This window comes from Prinia subflava, chromosome 8, assembly GCF_021018805.1.
Source record: "Prinia subflava isolate CZ2003 ecotype Zambia chromosome 8, Cam_Psub_1.2, whole genome shotgun sequence".
NCBI lineage: Eukaryota > Metazoa > Chordata > Aves > Passeriformes > Cisticolidae > Prinia > Prinia subflava.
Genome location: NC_086254.1, coordinates 6,307,457 through 6,335,398, shown reverse-complemented (window position 1 = coordinate 6,335,398; position 27,942 = coordinate 6,307,457). Strand labels below are relative to the sequence as shown.

Sequence of the window (27,942 nt, the reverse complement as noted above, 5' to 3'; positions counted from 1 at the left end):
CAGGCCACAGCTTTAATTATGCTTGGAAAACTCCTGGCTCAAGGCTCACTGTTGTGTTTCAGTAATGGCTGATGTGGCTCCGTTTGGGAAATGGAGTTTATATCATCTCTGACCTTACCTGTGCACAGGAGAGGGTTTGCAGTAGTGTCCATTTCCTTGAGTGCCAGCCCAAAGCCCAAACCTCCTGTGAGCCACATCCTGAAGCTGCTGCTGCCGCCGTTAAAAATTCACCCGACCGAGATAAGGAGTGAATGAAAGCCCTGCCAAACAGAGTTGTGCAAGAACCACAAATAATGTTCAAAATGGAGCCTGAGAGGGCAGAGGAGCTGTGGCACTGCAGTGCTGCCAGCAGCCAAGCTCCATCCCAAATCCTTGGCACGCTGTGCCTGTGACATCCTACGCAGCCAGGATCTCTGGGATCGCTGCCTTGGGCAGGGCTAATGAGAGGGGAGTGCTGCACCCAGCCCTGACAACATCTGCTACGTGTGTCTGCTTTGAAAGAGCCTCCTCTCTGAGGAGGCTGAAGCTTTTCAGCTTTTTGCTCTACATCTTTTTACTTCAGAGCTTGACTTTGCCTTTCCTGCAGCAGAATTTGTGAAGGATGCATTTTGATATGAAGGGAAAAAACAAAACAAACAAAAAAACCCTTTAAGCAGAGCTGGGTGCAGATAGTGGCAGTCATGAAGCATCAGCAGCTGAGCTTGGGAATCATTCCATGGCTCTGCAAGTTCAGTGATTAGAGAATCTGCTTGACAGCTCACAATATGAATTGCCTGAAACACCTGAGGGGTGGCATCCTCTCTAACAGAATTATATTTTTATTTGCTCTACTTACACCTCCTTTTAGGATGGATGCACAGCTTAGTTCATTGAAGGACAAAATAATTAATAAAATCACAGAATAATTTTAGATTGGAGAGAACCTGTGGAGATCTCTGGTCCAACCTCACTTCCAGGCAGGACCAATTTAGATCAAGTTGCTCAGACATTGTCTAGTTGAGTTTTAAATATCCCCAAGGATGGAATTTCATAACTTTTTCAGACCCCTGTTCCAGTATTTGACAGCACTCACTGGTAAGAAAGTTTCCCAATAACTCACTGGAATTTCCCTTCTTCCAGCTTGTGTCCATTTTGCCTCTTGTTCTTTCACTTTCCCCTGATGCTGGTGAAGGCTGTGCAGTATTTTTGTCAGAGTGCCTCTATCTCAGGCAGGTGGGTGGGAAATGAGGTGGGGTTTTCACACTCTTGGTGTGGCTGTGGTCATAAATAATTCTGTGTGAGTCCAGAGCACTGGTGAGCTCAGAGACAGCAAAATGTGCAACTTCTGTTTGCAAGGGCTGGGGGCTGAGGGCAGCAGAGCCTTCACTGTCTCCTCTGGAAGGCTCTTACTTGGCAGTGCAGGTGATTTCCTAGTAAGGACCTCAGAACTTCCAGGGAAAGTGGGTGTTCTGGTGCTGGATGCCTCCAAATGAATCTGGAATGAAATAGTTTGGATGGGGCTTGGTGGAGTAGGAAATAGGTGACATTTAGGGTCCCTTCCCATCCACGCCTTCCTGTGATTCCAAATCCTGGTCAAGGCAAACTGCATCCAACCCTGGACCCTTTCTGGCTCTCTGATTTTCTGAGGGGGTGATTCCAAGGGTAATGCCAGCCCCATTTCTGTTTGTTTTTTGTGTGTTTGGGGTGAGCTGGGAGCGGGTTTGGGGAGCCCCGGCCGTGCTGCTGTTCCAGGACAATAACTGGCTGTCCCAGAGCTTGTCTCTTCCTGTCTGGTGGCTGTGGTTTGTGTGCTGGGCTCAGCCCCAGGTTTCCCAGCGCCTGGGATTACTTTTCTTTCCGTTTTTCCCTGTCATTGGGCAGCGGGAACTCTGCAGGCAGAGCGCAGCTGATTTCCCTGGGACTGCCTCTCTCCTGGGCTGCTCCTTCTCCTTGGAAAACGCCCTCTCCAGATGCTCCAGTAGGAGCTGGTGGGAGGGAGGGAGTTCTGACTGCACTGAAAATGCCATAAAAAAAAAAAAAAGGAAAAAAAACAAGGCAACTGACAGAAGAGAGAAGTTGTCCTCAGATTGCTGCTTTTTGCAGCGGCGTAAACGAAGGCGCTGCAAGGGCTGCGGGAGCTGGCGGGAGGCAGAGATGAAGTTCAGAGGAGGGGTAAGGTTTATTTAACTCCTTTGGTGGCTTTGCAGCTCTCAGATGAGTGCCTGGTGTCAGGAGAAGAGAGGAGAAACATTTTCAGGCTTTCAGCAGAGAAGTGAAATGCTTTGAGAAGGATCCCTTCGTTGGGAAGTTATGTGAAGAGGGGTGAAATGGGCTAAAAACTCAGGGAATACCTGTTTGGAGGGGGAAGCCAAGGTGGGAGTTGAGAAGGAGGGAAGAGAGGGGTAAAGCTGTGCTTTAGGAGGGAAGAAAGGGTGGAGCTTTCATTTGGGCACAGGGATGTGAAGGGACTGTCCTGCAGCTGGGCTTTGCTCCTGTCATGTGAATTCTGTGAATTCTGTCCTTCCCAGAGCTCTGTCCCATTCCTGCCATCCTGGGGAAGGAATTACCTGCTTAAGGATTCATTGCCACTCAGTTCCTCCAGGCTGTTTTAGTTTAGGAAAACTTTGTCCATATGTTTTAGCAGCAGCCGGAACGCCCAGCCCTGCGTCCTGCATGGGACAACCCCAAGCTTGGAAAAGGGGTTTGTGGCAAAAGATTGAGAGGACTGGGATTGCTACCTGGAAAAAGAGATGAGGAGGAGAGGAGGAATAAAAAAATAACAGTGGCACAGAGAACACGGAGCTGCTTTTTCTGTGTTGTAGCACAGGAGCAGGGACACTGAGTTAAGCTAAAAGTTGCCAAAGAGATGCAAAGTTTATTTTCATGCAGTGAATAACTGGGCCATGGAATTCACTGACTCTGGAAGATGTTTGGGTCAAGAATGAGGGAGTGTTATGAAAAAGAGTGTGGACTTTTGCCTGGATAAGAATGCTCAAGGCTTTAATTGGTCAAGTGACCAAATTTAGGAGGAGAAGGATTGAAAACGTCACTTCTGTAGATCTGAGCAATTCTCTGTTAAAGAAGAGTTAGCACAGGGCTGGTGTATCCCATCCCTGCCCAATGCAGAGACCCTTGCCCCTTTCCCCAAATATTCTGGTGCTGACCACTAATGACGGGAAGGGCAGAGCTTCTGGAGGACCTGCCAAGTCCTTTCCTGTAGAAGTGGAGGTGACAGGGCTCCACGGGGCATTCCTGCTGGCATCTGCTGTGCTGGGGCACACAGCCCTGCCCAGCTGAGGGCTTGGCAGGGCTGGCAGGGACAGTGGGACAGGCAGAGGTGTTGTCTGGGGTGGTGGCCCAGAGGGAACCTTGGGTGTGGAGGTGCCCTTGGCGCGCCCCCGGAGCGCTCTGGAGCCCTCTGTGGAAAGTTTGACTGTCTCAGAGACCTCGTGGGGTGAGAGGGGTGGTGTGGGGGTGTGGAGTGCACTGGGGAGGGGATGGCAGTGGGGATGGCAGGGGGACACCAGCGGGGCAGGGAACGGGGCACAGGGGGTGCCCTGAAGTTCAGGGGGCACAGGCAGACCCTGGCTCTTCATGCGTGAGCTTCACCTGCTCAGCTGGTCTGGAAATCAGCATCAAAACTCACTTGAAGGGGCAGCAAGCTGAGGTTTTTCCTCATTTTTAATGCCTTTTTAAAATGCCTTTTTAAATGCCTTTTTAAAATCAGTTTGTCCTCTGAGGCTGCTGTGCCCAGGCCGGTGGGCACAGGTCCCCTGAGCAAAGTGCCACCAGCAACATCTTCTAACCAGCAGCAGCTTGTGCCATCTGTTCAGGAGCAAAAATGTCAGCTCCCTAAATATAGAAATTCTGTGTATTTACTTTTCCAGCCCTGGTGATCTTTTCTGGTTTGCCCAGTTCATTTTTTCTTGGTGCACTTTTATATTTAGCCTGTTGATTGAAATATCATTACCCCTCTTAAGGGTAAACATTTTTCCTGTTCTTCAAATCAGTTCTTACAACTGCCTTTTCCTTTTCACTGCTAATTGCTTATTTCCTTACTCATCCCCCCACAAAGTCAAATCTGGAAGGTATAATCATGTTATAAATATTGGACAAATAATATTGCCTACTTATTATTTCAATTTGTCCCTGCTCAAAGTGTGGAAAATTTCAAAATAATTACTTTACAAAAATTAGTCAAGGATGTAGCATTTCTATCTCTTTAGTATAATTTTTTTTGCATAGTGTATTCTGGAGTTCCATCCTTTCATCGGGTTAGGATGGGAAGCATCAGAGGGACAACCAAGTTCTGAGTTCCTTGACTCCAGACATTCCAGTGTTGGTGATGTAGTGGTCCAAAAAAAGGAAAAATAAAAAGTAATTCTGAGAAATGGTCCTTGAGTGGCAGCTGCAAGCTCAAGTTCTCTGTAATTCTGCTGGTCTGGGTCACCAGAGTTGTTACCTGGTTTTGATCCCAATGCACCTGACAGCTCTGATTTTCCCAAGTTGTCTCTTAGGAGATCACTTCATTGGCCTTACATAACTAAAAGCAAAATATAAAATATTTCCTTTTGTTATTTAATTTTTTTTTTTACTGAACCAGCCAAATACCTGTCTTATCACTTATTAGCTCAGGTGGCTTCACAAATAGCAGAGAAATCCATGTGGTTGCTCGGAGGGGATTTTTATGGGAGACTCGGAGCTGCCTCTCAGGGAACCTTCTTTCCAACCCTGCTGTTGACTAACAGAGAGAGTTGTGTCCAAAATGAGCAGCTGATTTTCAGCGTGGCAGGAGGGAGGAGGATCCTGAGTGGCTGCACTCCCGTCTGTCAGGGATTTGCTGGCAGAATCCCTGATTCTGGTCCACCTCCATCATCTTCATTATTTCTTTCTCCATGCTAAAGGAAAGAGGAGTTTTCCCATTCTGCACCTTGGGAATTGAGGCCTTGGATACAGCAGTTGATTTTTGTCTGCTCTCTCTGGCCCATGTTGTGTCCAAACCCTTTCCCAGGCTGTAGAATGAAGCAGAAATCAAAGGAATTTTTTTTCTTTCCTGCAGCTTTGGCATGACAGTGAAGAATGTCCAACTATCCATGAGACAAATGTTTTTTAGCTGCCACCTCCCCACGAGAAGTTCCTTCTTGGTTCAGGCTTGCATTGTCTTCCAGAATCTAATCTGAATTTCCCTTCCCACTCACATTTGGTTCTGGCCTGTTCTTCCGTTCCCGGCCTTGTAACTATTTCTGGAGCCTGCAGATCAATCATCTTGCACTTGATGCCAAGATAAAGGTGCCTCTTCCCAGATGGAGCCACTTCCTGGGGTTGTTCCCCTGAGTCTGCTGAGTGGATAAGCCCAAGCTGTAAAAATACATTGCCAGGAGAAAATATTGCAAGTTACATTTTTGGGTGTTGAAACACAATTCTGTTGATGTTGTGACTTTCCTTTTGAAATCAGCTGTGGAGTTTCCCTGCTCCATACAAGAGCATTCACTTTGAGAATTCCAGGTGTTTCTCTCATGGAAAGGAGTGGGAAGTTGCTGGTGCTGCCTGTTCCCTCAGTGTGTCTGGAATTGGGTTTTAAACCATTCCAGTACCCCTCTGGGAAGATCCAGCCTGGGAATGAGTCCTTGCTCCACGTTGGGTATTCCATGGCCATGGAGCAGCTGCTGGACAAAGCCAGGGGGAGTTTCTTGCTCTGCTCACATCAGCCCCAAACCCCCGTGCTCAAGGCAGAGCTGCCCTCCCATCTTCCAGCACAAATTCCCCCAAAATGCTCAGCCAGGCTGACTCAAATCCTTTGGATTTTGCTGCTCAGGGCAAAAGGTCCTGTTTTTCATTTCTGAGGTGTATTAGTTCTCCGTGTCCTAAGCAGAGGAAAAACTTTATCATGCTTTGGCATTAAGCAGAGTTTAAAGGAAAAATATGTGTTTACACCTTCACAATCCCATGTCAGCGATTTCCCAGCTCAGTTTAGGAAACTCCTTGGTACAGTCCTGAGTGGTTTTGTACTCCCAGGAGCTTGGAGGTATTTTCTGGTCTTGTTGACTCTTGTATGAACACAAAGGAAAGCTGGAACCCCAGCCAATGTAAACCTTGCTCTGCAGGCTGCATTCAGCAACCAATTTACACCAGGGGAAAGCCTTTCCCAAAATTTAATGGCAGGGCAGAAAGAGCCATGTGGAAGCAGTGCTGTGGTGGAGATTGCCCTGGCCTGGTCCCCACCACTCTGCAGGGACTTTTGCCTTCCTGGCCTTGAGCCACTGTTGTGCTCAAGGCTCTGGAGAAGATATTAGAAGCAATGAGTGGGTTAAAACAGTGTGGGAATGAGTCCCTGGAAACTGCACTGTGGGGTGGCGTTGGGAAATGTGGCAGAAGGGGAGGGAAGTGACCCTCAGGACAGTGGGTTCAGCACAGGATGGGAGAGGAGATTGAGAGGAGGCACAGGCACTCCTGAGCCCACAGGCACCCAAATCACATGGAGATTGCTCAGATTTTTGCCATTCCCTGTTTGCAGCCTGTGCTGGGTGTGGTGTCTCCATCCTACAAAGGTTGGGATCCTCAGCTGGGTCCTCCTTTTGATCCCTATAGGGGACCTGTAAGGTGCTGGAGCTGCCCTAAATAACTGTCAGAGGGCTGCCTTTCCTCTGACACTCTCCCAGTCCCACAGGGAGGTGATTTAGCTCAAAACCTGGAGACAAAACCACCAGATCCTTTTTTCCTGGTCTTTGTTTTGCTGACTGAGTTGCACTGGTTGGGTTTGGAGGCAGCAAAGCCTGGAGGAGGGATTTGATGCTGAGCTTTGGGCTAAACCTGACCTGCCTCTTAGGTGGAAGCTTCCCAAGCCTTTCAGGGCAGCAGGAACTGGCCCTGCTGCTGGATCCTGGCTGCTCCCTGACCCTGCTGTGGTTCCCCATTACCCCATCCTTGGCCATTGTCATTACACATGGGACCAGTGTGGGAAAATGACCTGGCTTAAAACAATCCAAAAATCTGAATTAGTTTTAATCTCTGTCAGATTTCCAGCTTGGTTTATTGCACAAGTCCTGGGCCAGGGCAAACCAAAAGGTGGAGCTGCACAGAGGTCCTTCCTCAGTGCCACAGCAGCTCCTCCAGCACTGAGCTCTCCTAGCAGCTTCCAGAAAAACTGATTTTCACAAGGAAGGGTCTGATCAGACCCTCACAGCCTGTGTTCTCCCAGTTATCTGGAATATACTCCCTGCCACAGGGCTGTCAGAGTGGTCCAAGCTGATCTCTTGCCTGGAGCAGAGGATGTTGTAAATGTGTATCAGTCAGAGGTGGTTTGGCACAGAGAAATTCATCCCCTGCAAAGACAACAAGGGAATCAGTGTTGTCCATAGACCAAGTGCTTTAATGGTTAATTAGCTCCACTGTACCACACTGAACCCCCCAGACTGGCTTTTCTAGCATTAATTTACAGCCACCAGATCTGGTGTCTGCTAACAGAGAATCACCAACATTTTGGTTATTTTAATTTTATTCAGTGCCTTGCGGTCAATTAATCGTTCAGTACGAACATATGGTCGTCACCGTGATTATTTTTTCTTGAGTAGTGTCTTCCCTCCCCACTTCCTTCCTTGTGCATGACAGCTCTGTTTCCATTTTGCAAAAAGGGTTTCTTTTCACCTCCTTTTATGGCCCATCTGTTGATGTCAGTGGCAGTCAAACAGTTAACGCCGACATTTGAAGCTGGTGGTAGACTTGGACATATGCAATAAAGCAAAAAGCTGGCATGGAGCAGTGCCTATTGCTCAGCTCTGGCTTATGTTTGCACTGAACTTGGGCTTGGGAGGGAACAAGACTGAGTGAAGTTTATATTCTGGAGTTTCTGACTGCATCACATCCCCTGGGCACATTTAATTATGGCCAAAAAGCCTCTTCCAGTGGCGCTGCTTTGGCTTTCTGTTCTGTCCCAAGCTGACTGCAGACTGGAGGTCGTTATTTTGTTCTCACGGCGAGAGGTTGGAGTTGAATGAGGAGACAAAAACTGGAGGAAACCGAAAGTTCTTGGCCTCAAATGCCTGTCCCAGAGGAGGCGTCTGGAGCGGAATTTTCAGTGTTGTGAGGGGGATGCATTGGCTCTTCCCTGTCCTGGATGTGCACAGCTGGGATCACTCTGTCCCAGCCTGCAGGGAGGGGCTGATGAAAGAGCTGCTGAGGTGACGTTTTCTGTGAAAGTCTTCAGGATTATATAAACTGGGATTAACTGTGCCAGGGTGGAAGTTTCTCCTCAGCCTTTGTTGAGGCAGCTGTGTTTTAGGACTGTAGCTGTAAACTCACCCACTTGCAAAGGAGTTATTTTCATTTGGTTTTGCCTTTGTTTCCATCACCTTGACCAAAACCTGCTCTGGGATTGCACTGCTCTGATAGAGGGATTCCAATTTCTAGACAGAATTTATTTGTATAGTATTTATCTCTATTTTCCTTATTGTCACCACCTTCCTTCTCCAAGGGTTATCCCTTTTCTCCTCACCTTGGCAAAGAGGGTAGAAGACAACAGAGCATTCTGCTGAAGCTGTGAAGGGCTTGGCTTGGAAAATTTTGGCCATTTTAGGACGATTACATCATGACAGTATCTGCAGAATTCCTCCCAGGCTGGGTCTTTCCAAGCTTAGACCTCAGGCCTTCCAGACCATGAGACTAATTGGAAAAAATAAAACAGGAAATCAAATGATGTTTCTCTGTGGTGTTTGAGCCATGAGAGTGGGTCTGGATTTGAGATTCCCAGAAGGAACTAATTTTCCTATCTGAAAACTGCAATCACTTCTGCCCAGGCTTACAGGGAGGAAGCCAGTTAGAACTTGCAGAAATAGGCAAAACTGCATTTACTAATCATTTACCAAATCAAAAAAACATTTACCAAGAAATTGGTGAGTCATAACAACTGCAGCTGAGGGGATTTGCACCTGTTTTGACCCAAACTGATACTTCAGTGGCTCTTGCTTTTATTGCTGTTTAACAAAACTTCAGGTAGATTTTCTTCCTGACCAAGGCTGGGTTTATTTTTCTCCCTGCACATCATCAATCCCTGTGGTTTGACCACTTCTACATCTTGGGAAGGTTTAGAAAGGAACTCTGTGAGACAGTAAAAGTCATCCACATCATTGTGCAGGGTTTGGGGCTGGATGCAGGGTCTGGCATTCCCAGTTTGTGATGGAGTCTGGGATTGCTGCTGGTGCCTGCTTTAGGAACAGACCCCTCTGGTGTTTGTGCAACATCCCAAAATATCACTTAGTGCTTTGGGAAAATGGTTTAGGAGCAGTTCACAAAGTGAGGAGGGTTGAAGAAGATGAGGAAATGCACGCAGGTGTGAGGCAGAGGGTTTCACATGTCATTTCTCCTGTCTCTGGTTTCCTGTGGTGCCTCTCATCATCTCTGTGTCTGCCCCTTGAGTAGAGATTTCCCCAGAAAGCAGCCACTGAGTCACCCCTGGGTGCAGATTTCCCCTCCCTGCCGTACAGTGAGGTCAGGAATCAGCAGATGAGTGCTTTCCACAGATGGTTGTGTGTCACCCACATCACGTTGAAAATATCACCTTTAAAGGAGGGTCAGGGGTCGGTGTCACAGCCTAAATTCGGTGGCGTGGGATGCAGAAATGCCCATTTCTCATTTCTTCTCAATTTTCTCAGAATTTTCTCATTGGGTGCCTTGCTAAAGCTTTTAAATTGGTCAGCAGTGTGAAGCTGTTTGCTTCTGAGTCATCATTAGTCATAAAAGATTCCTTACCTCGAAACAGCTTCCCGTTGTGAAATCAGAGAGACAGGAGAGAACACATGGCAGTCTCCCTCCTGCTAACAGATGCCTGGGAAAGGAAACCCAACTTTTATTCTCTTTATCAAATGTTTATTTCTTTGATTGATTTGAAGTTATTGTAAGTGTAGCAGTAATTTTTCCCTGGTGCTGACTTGTCCTCCCTCAAAGCAGTCAGAGCAGACAACTGATGAAGTGTTGTAATCACTGTTTTCAGCAGCAGCAGTGGGATTGTTTTAATATCCCACTTTAATATCTCATTTTAATATGGTTATCCAAGGGTGACTGTGGTTCTTGTGGACTCGGGGAACTGCCTGCAAACCCACAGCCATCCCCACTTCCCTGTGCTTTTGGCTGCAGGGATTGGGAGCCAACGGCATCCGGCTGACCATGGAGAGCGCTCTGACGGCCCGGGACCGTGTCGGGGTGCAGGACTTTGTCCTGCTGGAAAACTTCACCAGCGAAGCTGCATTCATTGAAAACCTGAGGAAACGCTTCAAGGAGAACCTGATCTATGTGAGTGGCACAGGGACAGTCCCGCTGAGGTGTCCCTCAGTGCCCTGCAGTGTTTGCTGCACGGGACAGACCCGGCTCTGCTCAGCAGTGGGGTTTGGAGGGTGCTGGCAGCTCACACTGGGTGCTTGTGGCAGGACCAGCCTGGGGGGCTGTGTTTGATGGGTGGAGGGACTCACTGCAGTGCTCCTGTTGAGATCTGGTGGCACTGACAGCACTGAAAATCCAACTCCTACCACATGCTTCCATCTCCTGAATTCACTCACTGCCACCAACCCCGGACTGGAACTCCAACCCCAGACTGGAACTCGATCCTAAATGTGTATCAGAAATCACCCAGTATTGTGGCTTCTTGGAAACCCTCAAACCATTTGAGGTGCTTTTTACCCAGCAAGGAAATCATGGCTGGCACAACTGCAGCAGTGTCCCTCCCCCAGAGCTGAGAGTTCTGTTCTCAGCACCCTTGGCCTGTTTGGAAGCCCTCGGCAGCACCCCCAGCACACCAGGACGGGTGTCCAGCCCCCTGGGACACCTGAGCTCTGCCTCCACACCTCCTGTAGCCTTCCTGCTTTTCACTCTGTTTTTCAGACCTACATTGGCTCTGTGCTGGTGTCTGTGAACCCCTACAAGGAGCTGGAGATCTACACCAAGCAGAACATGGAGCGGTACCGCGGTGTCAGCTTCTATGAAGTTTCTCCTCACCTGTGAGTGGCTGCCAGGGCAGGTTTGGTCACTCCCACACAGCTGGGACACGTGAAAAAAGGCAAACAGGACTTTCCCCCTGTCCCAGCTGCAGCCCTGGAAATCCTGGGGATAGAGAGGATCCTGTGGAGGGTGTGGTGTGAGGCTCTTTCTATTCCTGTTCCTCTCTGCGAAGAGGATGAGTTGCCTTTGCAAGAGCAGTATTTGGAAAGGGAGTTGGTTCCTTCCTGGCTGCAGGAACAGAGTTGCTTACCCAGCCCTGGCAGGACAGGAGTTCATTGTTCCAGGGTTATTTGGGGTCTCTGTGTCCGGGGCTAAGTAGGGGAAAGAGTTTCTGGTGTGTGGGGGTTTCTTTCCTACCTCTGCTGTTACTCCCTGACCAATATTTATCTGGTATTTCCCTTGTTGCTAAGATACCATCAGCCTGTTGGAACAAGGAATGTATTTATTTACATGGTCTGGCTTGGTGAGCATTCCCAATTTCCCATTTAAAAAAAGAAAAAAAAGTTTGAGGTTTAAAGTTATTTTTTAAAGCGTTTGAATTTTTTTGTCGGGCTGAAAGAAAAAGATGACTGAGAGCTGAGGCCACATGGCTCCAAAATGGTTTTTTTTCAGGACTAAAAGCCAAATTCTGAGCACCTCTTGGAGGACTTTTAATGTTGTGTTGTGTTTTGTTGGTTTTTTTTTTTAAGAGATGTTGGAAGAGTAAATGATATTATTTTTGAGCAAACTATTTGGGTTGTTTCTTATTGCTGGCACATAGCCCAGGAGAGTAAACAAACCAGAATGTGCTGCAAGCACAGAGAGGGGGAGAAACACCATTACTTGGGAAAGTCTCAGCGCTTGAAGTTGGATTTGTTAGCACAGAAATGTGATTTTTACTGTGTGAACCCAGATTGGGGAGAGTGAAACCTGAAAAACTCTGCATTCAAACCTGCTCACTTCACTTTGCCTGTGGTCAGGGAAGGGTTTCTTTGCCCTTAGATGTGAATTTTGGGACTCTCTGGAAGATCCTTGGGGCTGTGGCTCTGTTTTTAAGTGTGCAGTAGGTACAGGATGATGACAATGCTCATGGAGAGCACAAAGCACTGAGCAGATGTGCTTTAATTCCACTTAAATCACAGTGTAGCTGATTATTTCTTAGGCTTGCTTTCTGCTTTTAACAAGTCCCTTCAGAGGCTGTAAAATGTGCAGCTCACAAGTGAACCCTGGAGAACTGTGATCCTGGAAACTGCTGCACCCACTGGGAAAACAGAATTTTTTGTTACCTGTTTTTGCTGTTCCATTGCATTATTTGATTATTTTATTACACTATTTGATTATATATGCATTTAAGAATCCTCTGAGGAGCATCAAAATGCTCCATCTGCAGTGTAGGGCTCTGGGCTTCTCCTTTTCCAGTAACTCAGGTGTCTTTTTTCCTCTTTCTCCTCTTCTAAACTGACTCTAGAAAGCTAAAACACTTCAAGATACCCATTCCACCATCAGATATTTTGAGTGTAGGCCTGAGCACTGGGTTTTCTGGGAAGTGCATCACACTCAGAGGAAAATTATCCCTATGGGCTTGGAAATCAGCATATTCCCAGAGATCTGTCACATCCTGTCCTGTTTATGGCCTGCAAATGGGACCATAAACATCTTTATTTACAGAGGTTCTGCCTGTGCCTGACTGGAGCTCTTGGGGCCATAAACCATCCCATAAAGGCACAGGGGGGAGCAGAGGCACTTCTTCAAATCCAAATTAAATTTGCATTTATTCAGCTGTTTTCCACAAGACTCCAGAGGCAGAATCTGGATGGGAAGAGAGGGACATGATGTATTTTGTGAGTTGTGTTGCCAAGGGAGCTCATTGGTGTTGCCTTAGCACCAAGTATTAATAGACCTGAGAAGGCCACGGTATTCTGGTATTTTGCTGTGATTACTTCTAATTAATAGCACAGCAGGAGAGTTTAAAAAAAGAAAAAAAATTAGAAAATTGAAAAAGAAAATTAAAAACCAGGCTGCTAAAATGTTGTCAGGTGTATGAAGACAGGATATCTGCTTGATCCCCACGTGTGAGAGCTGCTCTTAGGGAGGTTGTCTGATGTGGGTTGTCCTTTTCCTCTCCCCTGAGCACTTGTCACCATTGTCACTCATCCCCTGCTGCTCCCTGGTGCTGTAGGAGTGTGTGTGGCTGTGGGTGTGAGATCCTGTCTGCTCACAACTCAGAAATGAAAGAAAAAGCAGGAGGAGGAGGCAGAAGGGCAGGGCCAGACTGTGCAGGCAGGGGCAGTGCCTGGTGTTTGGGGCAGGGGGACCTGCAGGATGCTCCCTAATCTGTGGTGGCTTTTCCAGCTCTTCCCACCATCCAAGAGAAGCTCTGGAGCCACCCAGACAGCAAAATTCTGTTGTGACTTTCTGAGTGTGTCATCACTTAGAAGTTAAGCAAGAAAAAACACCAGTGGGGAACAAGGTGTTTCCTGAGTGTAAAACTTCTCTGTCCCACGGGACCAGAGTTGAGAGATGATTTATATTTAGAAAAGCCAGTTGATCTGCACAATTTAGGTGACTTCTACCTTTTTTTTGGTCAGAAAAAAGCCAAAAGGGCAGCCTCAAAGACTCTGACAGTTGGTGTGAGGGCCCTGCCGAGGCTGGCCCGAGGTGTGAGCAGGGCTGGCAGTGCTGCCCTGGGGTGTCACCGGGCTGCGGGAGCCGTGTGATCTCACCCTGCCCGTGGCCTGGGGCTGTTCTGGGGGATGTCTGTGCCGGGATTTCAGAGGCAAACCCCTGTCCCCTGTCCCCTGTCCCCTGTCCCCTGTCCCCTCCCAGCTACGCCATCGCGGACAATTCCTACCGCTCGCTGCGCACCGAGAGGAGGGACCAGTGCATCCTCATCTCCGGCGAGAGCGGCGCCGGCAAGACCGAGGCCACCAAGAAGATCCTGCAGTACTACGCGGTCACCTGCCCCGCCAGCCAGCAGGTCGAGACCGTCAAGGACCGCCTGCTGCAGTCCAACCCCGTCCTGGAGGTAATTCCCGGGGAATCCCGGCCCGGGAATGCCGCCCTGACCCCCGCCCAGAGCCGTGCCGGCTCTCCAGCCCTGCGGGAGCAGCTGTGGCAGGAGTGGGGTGCGGGGATTTGGAGTGGGAAGAGCTCTGGGTGCTGCAGGACTCTGCAAAGGGGCACGGCCCGAGGGCAGCTCGGAGAGGCTGGGTTCGTTTTCTGGTGCTGTGGTGTCCTCTAGTGTCCAGTGCTGGCTGTGTGCAGTGCCCTGAGACACCCCTGGGCCCTGGGCCCTGTATCCCAGTATCCCAGTGCCCTATATCCCTGTGTTCCTGTATCCCTATATCCCTGTATCCCAGTGTCCTATATCCCTGTATCCCTGTGTCCCTGTATCCCTGTCCCTTGTATCCCTGTGCCCTATATCCTTATACCCCTGTATCCCTGTCCCCTATATCCCTGTCCCCTGTGTCCCTGTCCCCTGTGTCCCTGTCCCCTGTGTCCCTGTATCCCAGTGCCCTATAGCCCTGTATCCCTGTCCCCTGTATCCCTGTCCCCTGTCCCCTGTATCCCTGTCCCCTGTATCCCTGTGTCCCTGTCCCCTGTGTCCCTGTCCCCTGTGTCCTTGTCCCCTGTGTCCCTGTCCCCTGTCCCCTGTATCCCTGTCCCCTGTGTCCCTGTCCCCTGTCCCCTGTATCCCAATGTCCTATATCCCAGTGTCCTATATTCCTGTATCCCTGTCCCCTGTATCCCAGTATCCTGTATCCCTGTCCCCTGTCCCCTGTATCCCAATGTCCTATATCCCTGTCCCCTGTATCCCAATGTCCTATATCCCAGTATCCTATATTCCTGTATCCCTGTCCCCTGTATCCCTGTTCCCCATATCCCTGTCCCCTGTCCCCTGTATCCCTGTCCCCTGTATCCCAATGTCCTATATCCCTGTCCCCTGTATCCCTGTATCCCTGTCCCCTATATCCCTGTCCCCTGTATCCCAATGTCCTATATCCCTGTCCCCTGTATCCCTGTATCCCTGTCCCCTGTATCCCTGTCCCCTGTATCCCTGTCCCCTGTATCCCAATGTCCTATATCCCAGTATCCCTGTCCCCTGTATCCCTGTCCCCTGTCCCCTGTCCCCCGTTTCCCAGGACAGGCGCGCTCCCAGCAGCAGCAGCAGCAGCAGCAGCAGCAGATCCCCTCGGCCCCGTGGCTGTCGCAGGGGCTGTGGTGGTGGCAGAGGCACTGGAGGGGCTGTCACACGTGGCAGTGTTGTCAGCAGGGCCCTGGCCCTGCAGCCACCCTGCAGGGCTGGAAATGTTATCAGGGGATTTTCCATCTGCACTGCCTGCACTGGGGGTGAAGAGCAGCGTTAGGGTTCTGCTTCCTTTGGGGTTTCCAGGGAGGAAAATCCTCGGCTGTAAATAAATAAATAACTAGAAGCTTCACCCAGGTGTTTATAAATAATCTGGCTTGGTACTCATTTGTTTTTCCCCTGATTGTTTTCATTTCAGGCCTTTGGAAATGCAAAAACCCTTCGGAATGACAACTCCAGTCGGTTTGGGAAGTACATGGATGTGCAGTTTGATTACAGGGTGAGCTGGAATCTGGTTTATGTTTGAAGACTGGTCCCAGTTACAGGAGTTCTCTGTGTTCTTGTGTTGCTGTGAGTGTGTAGTGAGTGCTTTGCATTTCCTTGGTGACAGCAAAAGCACAGCCTGTGGTGGCAAAGTTTGTGTTTTATGGCACTCACTCTCCTTTTGCTCCTCCCTTATTTCTCTGTACAAGGAGACAGTGAGATCAAACCCTTTTATTTCCAGGGTATTTTATTTCTGGTGCTCTGTGCCAATGGATTCTCCCCAGGTAAATCCACATAAACCAGCTGAGAGATCTGAAGATAATCCCTGTCCTGTGTGACTTTGCACAGAGTTTGTGTCCACTCTGATCCCAACTGCCCCACACCAGCAAGGTGGACGCAGTGCAGGGGCTGAGGAGCTCAGCCTTGCCATCCTCCAGGCCTTCACATCTCCTTTGATCCCTCCACACTCAGTTTTGGTGCTTTCCCTTTGTGGTGAATTCCTAGCAGGAATTTTAGCACTCAAATCACCACTGTGCTAGAGCTGAAATAGAGCTTGTGGCACAGAATGCCACATCATTTTCTGTGTTTTTATGGGTTTTTGCCTCAGATCTTGTCTTTGAACAGACAGTCAAGAAGCAGAAACATTTTCCTCTGTGTTGATGAACTCTTTCCATGTGTCTGGTTTGGTTTAGGGGGCTCCTGTCGGGGGCCACATCTTGAACTACCTCCTGGAGAAATCCCGAGTTGTGCACCAGAACCACGGCGAGAGGAACTTCCACATCTTCTACCAGCTGCTGGAGGGGGGCGAGGAGGAGCTGCTGAGGAGGCTGGGCCTTGAGAAGAACCCCCAGCACTATCACTATTTAGTAAAGGTGAACATCAACTATAATTCTTAAAATATTATATTACAGGATATCTCCCATTGACTCTGTAATTTCTTTCCCTCACTTCAGAAATAACTCTGAGGTGGCTCCATAAGAAGAAACACAATGCATTGAGCATGGAAAATGTATCTTTGATGGTTTTTTACTTATTTATGTCAAACTGTGTCTTTTTAGGGTCACTGTGCAAGGGTCAGTTCCATAAATGACAAAAATGAGTGGAAGATCATGAGGAGAGCCCTGTCTGTTATTGGCTTCAATGACAGTGAGGTGGAGGTGAGAATGTCCAGCAGCACAGACTTTCCTGCTTTTAAGGATTTTTCCTGTTTGATTTGGGATTTCTGATTGAAATCAGTGAATTATTTCAGAGTGAATGTACTCCCTACAAAAATCCTGAAAAAAGGCACAAACCATTCTCCTAAAATGTGAATTAACACAAAAACCTGGCTGTGTGTTCATTCATCCCCCTGATCTGTGCCTGTTGCTCCCATGCAGGATTTGCTGAGCGTTGTGGCCAGTGTCCTGCACCTGGGGAATGTCCAGTTTGCTGCTGATGAGCAGGGCAATGCTCAGGTCACTACAGAGAACCAGATTAAATACCTGGCCAGGGTGAGTATCACCAGTCAGGGAGATAACACAGGAAAGGTGAATTGTGGAGGGTTCCTTACTTTGAGCTTGATAGCATCATGTAATTTTAGACTGTGATTTAGAAGTTTTCATAAATTTCACTTTTATTTGAGCTAAATAAAATGCAAATATTACCATCAAACCTATTTAATTGACAACTTCTCTATTTGCCACCTGACCTGCCTCTGTCTTGAGGTTTGCACCTTCAGGCAGTGAGGTAGGAATATTCTGGAAAAGAATTTTAAAGAAAAAAACACCTTTGGGACCTTTGCTTGGTCACCTCCTTCCAGCCAATTCATTTTTAGCTCATATCCCTGCCAGAAAGGAGGGAAGGGAGGGATTGATGCTGCAAAAGTGGGAAATGAAGGGTTGTTCCACTGGGCTGGGATTTTAGGAAAATACAATGTATAAATTAATTGAAATCCTGCGTGCAGCTGCTGGCAGTGGATGGCTCTGTTCTTCGGGATGCACTGACCCACAAGAAGATCATAGCAAAAGGGGAGGAGGTAAGAACAGCCCTGGGGGTTTGGGAGCAAATGGCATTAAATGGATCAGCTCTGCCAGCAGTCCCTGCTCACCTCTCACTGTCACTGTCACTGCTGTCACTGCCACCAGCAGGATGCCTTTGAGGGGCTGTTCAGTGATGGTGAGGCAGGAGAAGGAGGTTTTGGGGGGCTGCTGAGTGTTGGAGTCCAGGATATTCCTCTGGCCGCCCTGGAGGGTTTGGAGACTGTACAGGAGGGTCTGGGATCTGTACAGGGGGGTCTGGGATCTGTCCAGGGGGGTCTGGGATCTGTACAGGGGGGTCAGTTAGACCCACACAGATCCCAGGAGGACACTGCCTCTGATTCCTGTCCATGGGAGTGAACACTCACATGCAGGAAGAATCACAAACCCTAAGAATTTAGAATAAGTAGTAGATGGTTTATTATAGAATATAAATATAGAAATTAAGATTCTTAGTATATAGGGCTGAAGAGGCAAGATAGAAGAATTGGGGAGTGCCCCCTGTGCTCCTTGTTCTTCTCTCGTCCCCCATCTTGTGCTGAGTTGGGTTTTAGAGATTGGTTTAGAGTAGAACTGACATGTTAGTATAGGTAATAGGTATTGGTAAAATTTTGTAAATAAAAAATACGTCTGGGACAGTGGTTGGGTCAGGGGTACTGTACATAAGGTGTGGGGCTCTCTGATCCACCCCAGTCCAGCCGCGTGTCCTGCTCTGCTGGGGACGCCCTGCAAAGCTGGACAAGAACTGAGAGATAATTAAGAATAAACAGCCTTGATAACACGAACTGCTGGACTCAACTTGTCATCTCTGGCTTCGGTGTGAAACACCCAGGGCGAAGAGAAGACTGAAAACCTGATTACCCCTGGGAACAGCAACCCAGGGGAAACTCCCAGAAGACAGCAACCCTGGGGGAACCCTTATTACCTTAGAAGCCAGCAACCCCAAAGAGAATCTCAGGGAAACAACAACCCTGAGAGCTGAGTGGTTTTTGTCTGCTCCTGTTGCAGCTGGTGAGTCCCCTGAACCTGGAGCAGGCAGCCTACGCCAGGGACGCGCTCGCCAAGGCCGTGTACGGCCGCACCTTCTCCTGGCTGGTCAGCAAGGTCAACAAATCCCTGGCTTACAAGGCAAGTGAGCCCTCTCTGTGTTGGTACCCAGCCAAACATGAAAGCAATTCCCAAATCTTTCAGCTGCAAAGCAAGTTCCATGCTTTTAGTCACTTCTAAATTAATTTGTTTTCCAAAATGTGCTGTAAACGCTGGGATTAAATGATGGAGACCCAGGGAGGGATCATCTGTGAGTAAATACCTACATTTGTTTTCTGCTCTGTTGCAGGAAGAGAAGTTTCCAGGCTGGAGAAGTACAACAGTTCTAGGATTGCTGGACATCTATGGGTTTGAGGTTTTCCAGCACAACAGGTTTGTTTTGATAAATTCTGAATTACATTATTCAATTATGGTGTTTTCTCTCCCTTGTGAAACAAGGATTTACTCCATTTCTTAGTAAAAGAGGTGGCATTGAAATGTCAGGACATCAGGTGAAAAATTCATCATCACAGGGCTTCTAACACTTAGGACATCCAGCTAATAATTAGCATTTACAGCTATTAATGGTCCTGTATTTTAAATATTTTAAATAACTTGTTGGGTTTGGGGTGTATTCATGCCTTACCTTGCCCAGGGGTGGCTGTTGTGGCATCTCCCCGTGGTGGGGATAAACCAGGGATGGGCCTGGCAGAGTCTGGAACCTCCCTGGCTGACAGCACTGAACCAAGACTCTCAAATTTGCAGTGTTACTGAGCCTTTATTCAAAGTTTTTGTGTCCCTCCATGTTCCATCCTTTTCCCTAAATAATAAACTTACTAAATGCATGCAGTCAGCAAATAAACACTTCACAAAAATCTATTTCTTTTAATTGACTGTATCCCTGCTGCTCCCACCTCCTTCTGTACAACCAGTGATCCTTTTTCTGATTTTTCTTCGCAGCTTTGAGCAGTTTTGCATTAATTACTGCAATGAGAAGTTGCAGCAGCTCTTCATAGAGCTCACCCTGAAGTCGGAGCAAGAGGAGTACGAGTCCGAGGGCATCGCGGTAAGAGCCCAAATCCTCCCTTCCCTCTCCCTCCAGAGGGAAAAGGAGCTGCTGCTTCATCTCCAAGTAAAGGAATTCAAGAACTTTCCTTTTTCCTTTCTTTTTGAAACCCTGGGAACTGTGGGAGACAGCTGGAAGTGAGTAATGCCATCCCAAGCTTTCACTCTGATTTTAATAAAGGCAAAACAAATGTGATGAGTGAAAAAGCTTTGACAGAAAGATTGTTTAAATCAGCTGCTCTCTGAAATGTTCTGAAATTTACATTTCTTTTCCAGTCTAGAGTTGTTTTCACCTAAGTGTGATTTCTTGTCTTTGCAGTGGGAACCAGTTCAGTATTTCAATAACAAAATAATTTGTGATTTGGTGGAAGAGAAATTCAAAGGCATCATTTCTATTTTGGTGAGTTGAAAACATCTTTTTGAATGAAAAATTTCAGGCAGTGCAGTGGAAAACAAGGGGGAAAACATGAGAAAAAATCAGTTTATGTTGGAAGTGTTTGAGTAGGTGGGAAGAGGAATAATACACTGAATAGTGGCACCATCAAAAGTCATTGCATCACCTCCATGGGCTCTGGGAAAAGCAGCTCCTGATCCAGGCAGTCTGGAAGGAGGGAAATGTTTTCTTTTTCAGCTCAAGGATTCTTTACTTACTGAGCTAAAAGTTGGTTACGTGTGGAAAGGCCAAAGGGCCAAACTGGGGCAGAGCTGCAGGGAGGCAGAGCCCGATTGGAAACCCCTGGAATTTGTGTTTGTAGGATGAGGAGTGTCTGAGACCTGGGGATGCCACAGACACGACATTCTTGGAGAAGCTGGAGGAGACTGTGAAGAACCACCCTCATTTTCTCACGTGAGTGTTCCCTCAGCTGAGGCATTCCAGTGTGTAACACCCTCACCGTGCTGGCTCCCACATAAACGATGATAATTCTCTTTTACAAAGGGATTTGATTGATATTTAAGATAATATAAAATAGGTTGTCAACACTAAGTGCCTGACTGAGCTTCAGAATGCAAGAGGGGCAACAAAACTCCTGTTCCTGACTCGCCTCTCAGCTTGCAGATTATTTACTTCAGTTTTGGAGCTCCAAATGTCTGTTTATTCTGAATGTTCTTTTATCCTGAATGCTCAGTTGAGGGTGTTTGCATCTTACGTGCACACAGAACCACTCTGTAAGGAACACTGAAATTGCCCATTTAATTAAACATAAATCCATTTAATGACACCTCCATGATGTGCTGGTTGAGAGCTTCATTTACCTGAAAATCACCGAGTCCAGTTTACATTCCTTGCCCACCTTTGCACAGTCCCGCTCCAGGAGTGAATGTCCTGGTGCTTTTTGAAGTGGATCCTGCAGGATTTTGTTTCTCCTGAAGGTTTTTGCTCCCTCCCCAGGCACAAACTCGCTGACCAAAAGACGCGCAAGTCGCTGGGGCGGGAGGAGTTCCGGCTCTCGCACTACGCTGGGGATGTCACCTACAGCGTGGCAGGTAACACAGAAAAACCCAAAAATCTGCCTGAAATACAGCACCACATCACTTGATCAACCTGATTAATTTCAGATCTCAAATCCCTGCCTTGAAGTTGCAGTGGAACATCCTGAGTGGTTTGTTTTTCCTTCCAGGTTTTCTAGATAAGAACAACGACCTTCTCTTCCGGAACCTGAAGGAGGTGAGTGTGGACAGAGGAGGTTTCCAGCACAGAATGGGGAGTTGGGTTTAAAATGAGGTGGCACCTGGGGGAAAGGATTTTTCTTAACTCCACCTGGAGGCTCTGCGTCCACAGGGCTGTGCTCTAAAAAGATTGGTTGAGATCCCAATGTTCATCTTGTTTTTTAAATAGTTTTGCCCTCAGGTTTCTCTGGTAGTTCTCTGTACTTCATCTCTGCAAACATCTCTCTCTGCAGACCATGTGCAACTCAGAGAACCCCATCATAAACCAGTGCTTTGATAGGACAGAGCTGACAGACAAAAAGAGACCTGAAACGGTGAGAACTCGAGAGCTGCAGGGGCTGTTCCCTCTTTGCAGAACATGAACTCTGCCATGATCTGAATGCAAACCCCTCACACGATATTCTGCTGGTTTGTAGCCAGCTCCAAATCATCCCCTCATGTGTAGTTTTCTTTTTTTTTCTCCTAGGCAGCAACTCAGTTCAAAAACAGCCTAGCCAAGCTCATGGAAATCCTGATGTCCAAAGAACCCTCCTACATTCGCTGCATGAAACCCAACGATGCCAAACAGGCTGGTATGGCCCTGGGGACAGAGTCTGGGCCCTGCATCGCAGTCAGGGGGGCACAGAAAGGAGCCAAATTAGGCCCTGCATGATTTTGGGTTCATTTTGGGCTGTGCCTGAGCTTTTACAGGGAGGGGGTGGCAGTGCCAGCAGCCAGGAATCACAATGGGAGCACTGCTCTTGGGTAGAGGTGGTAAAAGAATTATTGACCTGTGTAAATTCATTATAATGACCTTATTCTCCCTCAGTTTTGGTTCCTCTGTGCATAAAACATCCCAAAGGAAAAGTTCATTTTGGAGTTAAATATAAATAATTAAAAAGGGGTGGGAGGAGGGAAGGCAGGAGACACAAAATCGTGTGGGAGTTGTGCTGTGAGGGTTCACTGGAGGTTAAAGATAATTTGTGAGATAGCAGAGCTGAGCACTGCCCTGCTGTGGCCCAGGGGGCAGCTGTGCACTGATGTTCCTCCCTGTCCATGCCCTGCCCAGATCGCTTCGACGAGGTCCTGATCCGGCACCAGGTGAAGTACCTGGGGCTGATGGAGAACCTGCGCGTGCGCAGAGCCGGCTTCGCCTACCGCAGGAAATACGAGGTGTTCCTGCAGAGGTGAAGGAATTCTAACCCTTGGCATTCTCCCTCTGCTGCTTCCTCTCCCTGAGCCTCATCCCACTCATGTTGAGGCTGTTCTGAACAGCACAGGGGCAGCTTTGCCACCTGGAGGGGCGGGAAGGTTTGGGCTCTCTCCCTTCCCGTGACTCCTGTCCCTCTGTGGATTGCACCTCCCTCCCTAAGATTTGCTGTGCTGCCGATTCCCAGGTACAAATCCCTGTGTCCAGAGACGTGGCCCACGTGGGATGGGCGGCCCTACGATGGGGTGGCTGTGCTGGTGAAGCATCTTGGCTACAAACCAGAAGAATACAAAATGGGACGGTCAGTTCTGTGTTCTCACTTGGAGGTTATGAATCTCTGCATGCCCCTGTTGTCCCTTTGAAATAAAGCTTCTCTAGATAATGGGGGAGGGAGAGATTACAGAGCCCAAGTTGTTCCAGCATGTTAAAATGTAATTCTGCGTTTCTATTTCCAGAACAAAGATTTTTATCCGCTTTCCCAAAACCTTGTTTGCGACAGAAGATGCTCTGGAAGTGAGGAAGCAGAGTCTGGGTGAGGCACTTACACTGGCAGTGGATTTCTATTTAAAGTTTATTCTTTTTCTACCAAAGTGTGCTTGGTCACAGTTGCAAGTTGCTGCTTTTTTTTGCAATTCCAGCCACAAAAATGCAGGCAACATGGAGAGGTTTCTACCGCCGGAAGAAATTCCTGACCATGAAACACTCAGGTAGGAGAGACACAGAAGGAGGGAGAGATGTTCCCCCTGCAGCTCCCCCAGCAATTCCCATCTTTTCACTGACATTTATCCACCCTACCATATTATTAAAAACTCATACTCCTGCTCCCATGCCCCACTGAAGGCTGGTTATTTCCAGAGTGGGTTTTCCTGAGCATTTTTGGTGCCAGTTTTGTGTGGAATCAGTTTGGGGATGAAGGAGCTCCCTTAATGCAAAATCTTTGTGTTCTTTTTAGCCATCACCATCCAGTCCTGGTGGAGGGGAACCCTGGGACGCCGAAAAGCTGCCAAGAGGAAATGGGCAGTGCAGACAATCAGGAGGTGTGTGAAGAGCAGCCCAAGCCCTCACACATCACATTCCTTTGCAATAAGATGTTAAAAAGGAACTTTCTTGTCGCTACAGAGTTTTTTTTAAATAAATTACAACTATTAAATAAAGCCCAGGAAATAGAACCTGTAATTACCACTAGTTTTGATGACTTTTTAAGTGTTCTAACAATATTTTCCACACCCACAGGTTCATTAAAGGCTTCATTTACCGGAACCACCCGCGGTGCCCAGAGAACGAGTATTTCCTGGATTACATCCGATTCTCCTTCCTCATGAACCTCAAGAGGAACTTACCAAAAAATGTCTTGGACAAATCGTGGCCAACTCCTCCCCCTTCCCTGTGTGAGGTGGGAATGAGCCCTGGGATGTGGGAGGGGAATCCAGGCCTGGAGGACTGAAGCTTCTTGGAGCTGTTGCAACACTATTTTCTCCTGGGTTTCTCATCCATTTCTGAAATTCCCTTCAATTTTTCTCTTAACAAACTCAGTTCCCTCTGTTGCTGTTATTATTCTGCATCTGCTTGATTTGGTTTATCTGCTCAAAACAAAATACTGCAGAAAATCCCAGTTACCTTATCCAAAGAATGGTTTGGATTGAAGGTACAGTTGGAAGGAAGGGCAGGCACAGCAGTGCAGAGAGAGGGATCCTGATGTTTATTCCCCATTCTAAAGCAGCTGGAGAAGTCCCAGGGCAAACCCTCATAGAGAAAGGCAAAAAAATTAACTACTTATTATTTAATTCTTGGTCAGGAAACAGCTTTTTAACCCAGCAGTGCATTTTCTGCAGTTGCTGCTGCTCTGTTGGTTTTGTCCCTCTCAAGTTTCACCCTCTTGGGTTTATCAGTGGCTCTGGGCTGTGGAGTTTTTGTCCCTGTGGGTTTGTCCCTGGCTCTAGGCTGGTTTAGGTTCTGTCCCTGTGGGTTTGTCCCTGGCTCTGGGCTGGTTTAGGTTCTGTCCCTGTGGGTTTGTCCCAGCTCTGGCTGTTGGGTTTTTGTCCCTGTTGGGTTTGTCCCTGCTCTGGCTGTTGGGTTTTTGTCCCTGTGGGTTTGTCCCTGCTCTGGCTGTTGGGTTTTTGTCCCTGTGGGTTTGTCCCTGCTCTGGCTGTTGGGTTTTTGTCCCTGTTGGGTTTGTCCCTGCTCTGGCTGTTGGGTTTTTGTCCCTGTGGGTTTGTCCCTGCTCTGGCTGTTGGGTTTTTGTCCCTGTGGGTTTGTCCCTGCTCTGGCTGTTGGGTTTTTGTCCCTGTGGGTTTATCAGAGGTTCTGGGCTGTTGGGTTTTTGTCCCTGTGCGTTTGTCCCTGCTCTGGCTGTTGGGTTTTTGTCCCTGTGCGTTTGTCAGAGGTTCTGGGCTGTTGGGTTTTTGTCCCTGTGGGTTTGTCAGAGGTTCTGGGCTGTTGGGTTTTTGTCCCTGTGGGTTTGTCAGAGGTTCTGGGCTGTTGGGTTTGTCCTGTGGGTTTGTCCCAGCTCTGGCTGTTGGGTTTTTGTCCCTGTGGGTTTGTCCCTGCTCTGGCTGTTGGGTTTGTCCTGTGGGTTTGTCCCTGCTCTGGCTGTTGGGTTTTTGTCCCTGTGGGTTTGTCCCTGCTCTGGCTGTTGGGTTTGTCCTGTGGGTTTGTCCCTGCTCTGGCTGTTGGGTTTTTGTCCCTGTGGGTTTGTCCCTGCTCTGGCTGTTGGGTTTTTGTCCCTGTGGGTTTGTCCCTGGCTCTGGCTGTTGGGTTTTTGTCCCTGTTGGGTTTGTCCCTGCTCTGGCTGTTGGGTTTTTGTCTCTGGGTTTGTCCCCTGCCCTGAGCCGTCCCTCTCCCGTGGCTCCCTGCAGGCGTCGCAGCTCCTGCGCAGGCTCTGCATGCAGAACATGGTCTGGACCTACTGCAAGAGGATCAGCCCCGAGTGGAAGCAGCAGGTACAGGGCTCCTTTGCAGGGTTTTCCTGACATTCCCAAGGGCGGGACTGGCAGGGAATGGAGCAGAGGAGCAGCAGGATGGGAGGGCAGCAGTGGGAGCTGCTGTTGTGAATCGCTGCTTTCTGGGCTGCCACAGGAGCAGTGGCTGCTCTGGGGTTAGGTTAGACACAAAACACTGAAGTCTGGAATGTGCATTGAACAGACCCCATTCTATACATATTTCAATAGGTGCTATTTACACAGGCTGTGGAGCCAAGCCCCCACATTAATTTCTCTATTGAAAGGCCCTGCTACTCTGCCCATGGAAGCTAAAAATATAAGAAGCTGCATTATTCTGCCTGTACCATGTAAAGTAGAGAGTAAGAATCCTGCAGACACAAACCCAGTCATTTTCCAAACAGAGAACTCACAGGAACACTTTCAGCTGCTCTGTTGTAGCTAAGAAGAATAAAAATGATACTGAGATTTGATTCTTCTCATGGAAAGGTAGGGGGAGGGAGTTTTTGTATTAAAATAAAAGCTCAGTAAAGAGACCGAGTAGGAGATGTTGGCTGTAACTGCCATGAAGGTTTTTCACTGCACAATCTCTCACCTTCTGCAGTGCATGGACACCTGGAATGAAGGGCTGGGGCTGAGCCTGTGATTAAAGATAAGGGATTAACTCAGCTGCTTTCCCCCAGCAAACCAGACTCGCTGATGAGGAGCCTCTCTTACCCCATTTTTGCCTGTAGATGATCCCAGGTGCCTTGTCCTGTGTCACAGCCTTGGCCCCAAGGACAGCAGTGGGGATTTCCCCCTTTCCCAGTCCCTGCTTTGTTCTTGGAGCAGGAGCCCAGGGCTCAGGTCCCTGACAGGGCTGGAGCTCTGCCACCTCCAGGGACTGAAAGTTTAGGGTGACTCCTCATCCAAACAGGAATTAATGATGACTACTAATAAAACCACAAAGGGAACAGCTCTTGTAACACAAATGTATCTTCTTAATGAGGAGAAATTTCATACTAAACAAGAAAACTTTTTTTGTCCTTGCAGTTGGAACAAAAAGTAATTGCCAGTGAGATTTTCAAGGGTAAAAAAGACAATTATCCTCAGAGTGTTCCCAGGCTCTTCATCAACACTCGACTGGGTGAGTGGGGGTTGCCAAGTTTAGCAGGAGGAAGGAGGGAGGGATTAATGAACTCTTTTCTTGCTGGAAATTCCTTTCTGACCTCCCACCTCTTTGGTTTTAATACAGGTAGAGAAGAAATAAATACCAAAGTCCTTCAGGCATTAGAAAATGAAGCACTTAAGGTGAGAGATGTATCCCAATACTTTTGTCAAGCTCCCAGTTGTTCAGCAGAGGGGCAGATTAGAACTCTAGAGAACAGCAAGAATTTCACATTGTATTAAGCCTGTAATACTTTGGGGACTGTCTGGGAAGAGCTGATGGATTAGAAAGTGGAGATCTGGGCAGTTGAATGAGGAGTGGAATGGGTTACAGCTGGAGGGGAAGGGAAAAACCCCCAGAGGACACCAGACCTGGGTTTCCCAGTCCCCAGGCAGTGCAGCCACCAGGGTTGTCCAGAGCTGCTCTGGGGCACAGAGAATCCTCTGCATTCCTGGTTTCCCAGGCCCAGGTTGGTGCCTGCTGGGGCTGGCAGTGCCCCGGGCAGGATGTGGCCCTGCTCACTCGTGTTTCAGTACGCAGTGCCCGTGGTCAAGTACGACAGGAGGGGCTACAAGGCGAGGGCGCGGCAGCTGCTGCTCACACAGAGCTCGGCCATCATCGTGGAGGAGTCCAAGGTGAAGCAGCGAATCGACTACTCCAACCTGACAGGTGGGAACAGCACAGGGATGGGCGGGCACTGCCCTCACCCTCACCTCAGCATGTACCACTCCAAACTCCAGTTTGTCTTTGTCCTGGACAAGAACGGGATGAGCTGATCCTGGCAACCCTTGAAATTGAGTTTTTCTAAAACAAAGCTCTGTAAAATGTCACCAAAATGACTCAATTCATCTCCCTCAACCCTCCCCAAGTGATTTCCCAGCTGCAGGGCCTGGCCCTGGGGGTAGTTGCATCATTCCTGCACAGCAGCTGCCACTGCTGCAGCTTTTGGCCCTTGGAATATCCAACAGGAAGGGGGAAACTGCTGATCCCGCTGCAGTGTGGTCACTGCAGCCTTGGCTGCAGCCTCTCAGCTGTGCTGTGTGGAACAGTTGCTGCATTCCTGGGAGGGGCTGTGGCCCTCCCCAGGTCCAGGCAGTGCTGGTGACCCTCCCGTCTCTCCCCAGGGATCTCTGTCAGCAGCCTGAGTGACAATTTGTTTGTGCTGCACGTGCACTGCGAGGACAACAAGCAGAAGGTACCAGGGGTTTGTCCCTCCCTCCTGCAGCTCCCTCTGGAGAAGGGGTGAAAGGCACAGGGAGCACATCCAGCGGGAGGAGGGGGTGACAAGGTGACTTTGTGCCAGCTCTTTCACTGGTACTTCCCTGGTTCTCAGCCGGGGCTCAGCAGTGCTTGTCTGCCCGCTCTGGGGCTGTCCCTGTCCC

The 27,942-nt window shown here is 48.5% G+C and overlaps 1 protein-coding gene across 3 annotated transcripts in view; it reads left to right on the top strand.

Annotated features, from left to right (window-relative positions):
* The window catches only part of MYO1C (myosin IC), a 52,315-nt gene that overhangs the window by 20,930 nt on the left and 3,443 nt on the right, over positions 1-27,942 (top strand). Inside the window, exons 1-29 of one of the 3 annotated variants that reach the window (XM_063402573.1) lie at positions 1,731-2,151; positions 10,108-10,263; positions 10,849-10,964; positions 13,771-13,969; positions 15,450-15,530; positions 16,207-16,386; positions 16,573-16,671; positions 16,891-17,004; positions 17,457-17,528; positions 18,538-18,661; positions 18,870-18,948; positions 19,516-19,621; positions 19,940-20,020; positions 20,376-20,467; positions 21,011-21,105; positions 21,240-21,286; positions 21,522-21,602; positions 21,755-21,860; positions 22,337-22,454; positions 22,665-22,778; positions 22,933-23,009; positions 23,116-23,184; positions 23,430-23,514; positions 23,711-23,870; positions 25,333-25,416; positions 26,446-26,539; positions 26,648-26,703; positions 27,094-27,229; positions 27,685-27,755. In XM_063402573.1, the coding sequence (XP_063258643.1) occupies positions 2,134-2,151; positions 10,108-10,263; positions 10,849-10,964; positions 13,771-13,969; positions 15,450-15,530; positions 16,207-16,386; positions 16,573-16,671; positions 16,891-17,004; positions 17,457-17,528; positions 18,538-18,661; positions 18,870-18,948; positions 19,516-19,621; positions 19,940-20,020; positions 20,376-20,467; positions 21,011-21,105; positions 21,240-21,286; positions 21,522-21,602; positions 21,755-21,860; positions 22,337-22,454; positions 22,665-22,778; positions 22,933-23,009; positions 23,116-23,184; positions 23,430-23,514; positions 23,711-23,870; positions 25,333-25,416; positions 26,446-26,539; positions 26,648-26,703; positions 27,094-27,229; positions 27,685-27,755 (2,910 nt within the window). In that variant the 5' untranslated portion in view covers positions 1,731-2,133. Of the gene's footprint in view, positions 1-1,730; positions 2,152-10,107; positions 10,264-10,848; positions 10,965-13,770; positions 13,970-15,449; positions 15,531-16,206; positions 16,387-16,572; positions 16,672-16,890; positions 17,005-17,456; positions 17,529-18,537; positions 18,662-18,865; positions 18,949-19,515; positions 19,622-19,939; positions 20,021-20,375; positions 20,468-21,010; positions 21,106-21,239; positions 21,287-21,521; positions 21,603-21,754; positions 21,861-22,336; positions 22,455-22,664; positions 22,779-22,932; positions 23,010-23,115; positions 23,185-23,429; positions 23,515-23,710; positions 23,871-25,332; positions 25,417-26,445; positions 26,540-26,647; positions 26,704-27,093; positions 27,230-27,684; positions 27,756-27,942 lie in introns of those variants that run through there. The other 2 variants (XM_063402572.1, XM_063402574.1) reach the window with 2 other exon arrangements.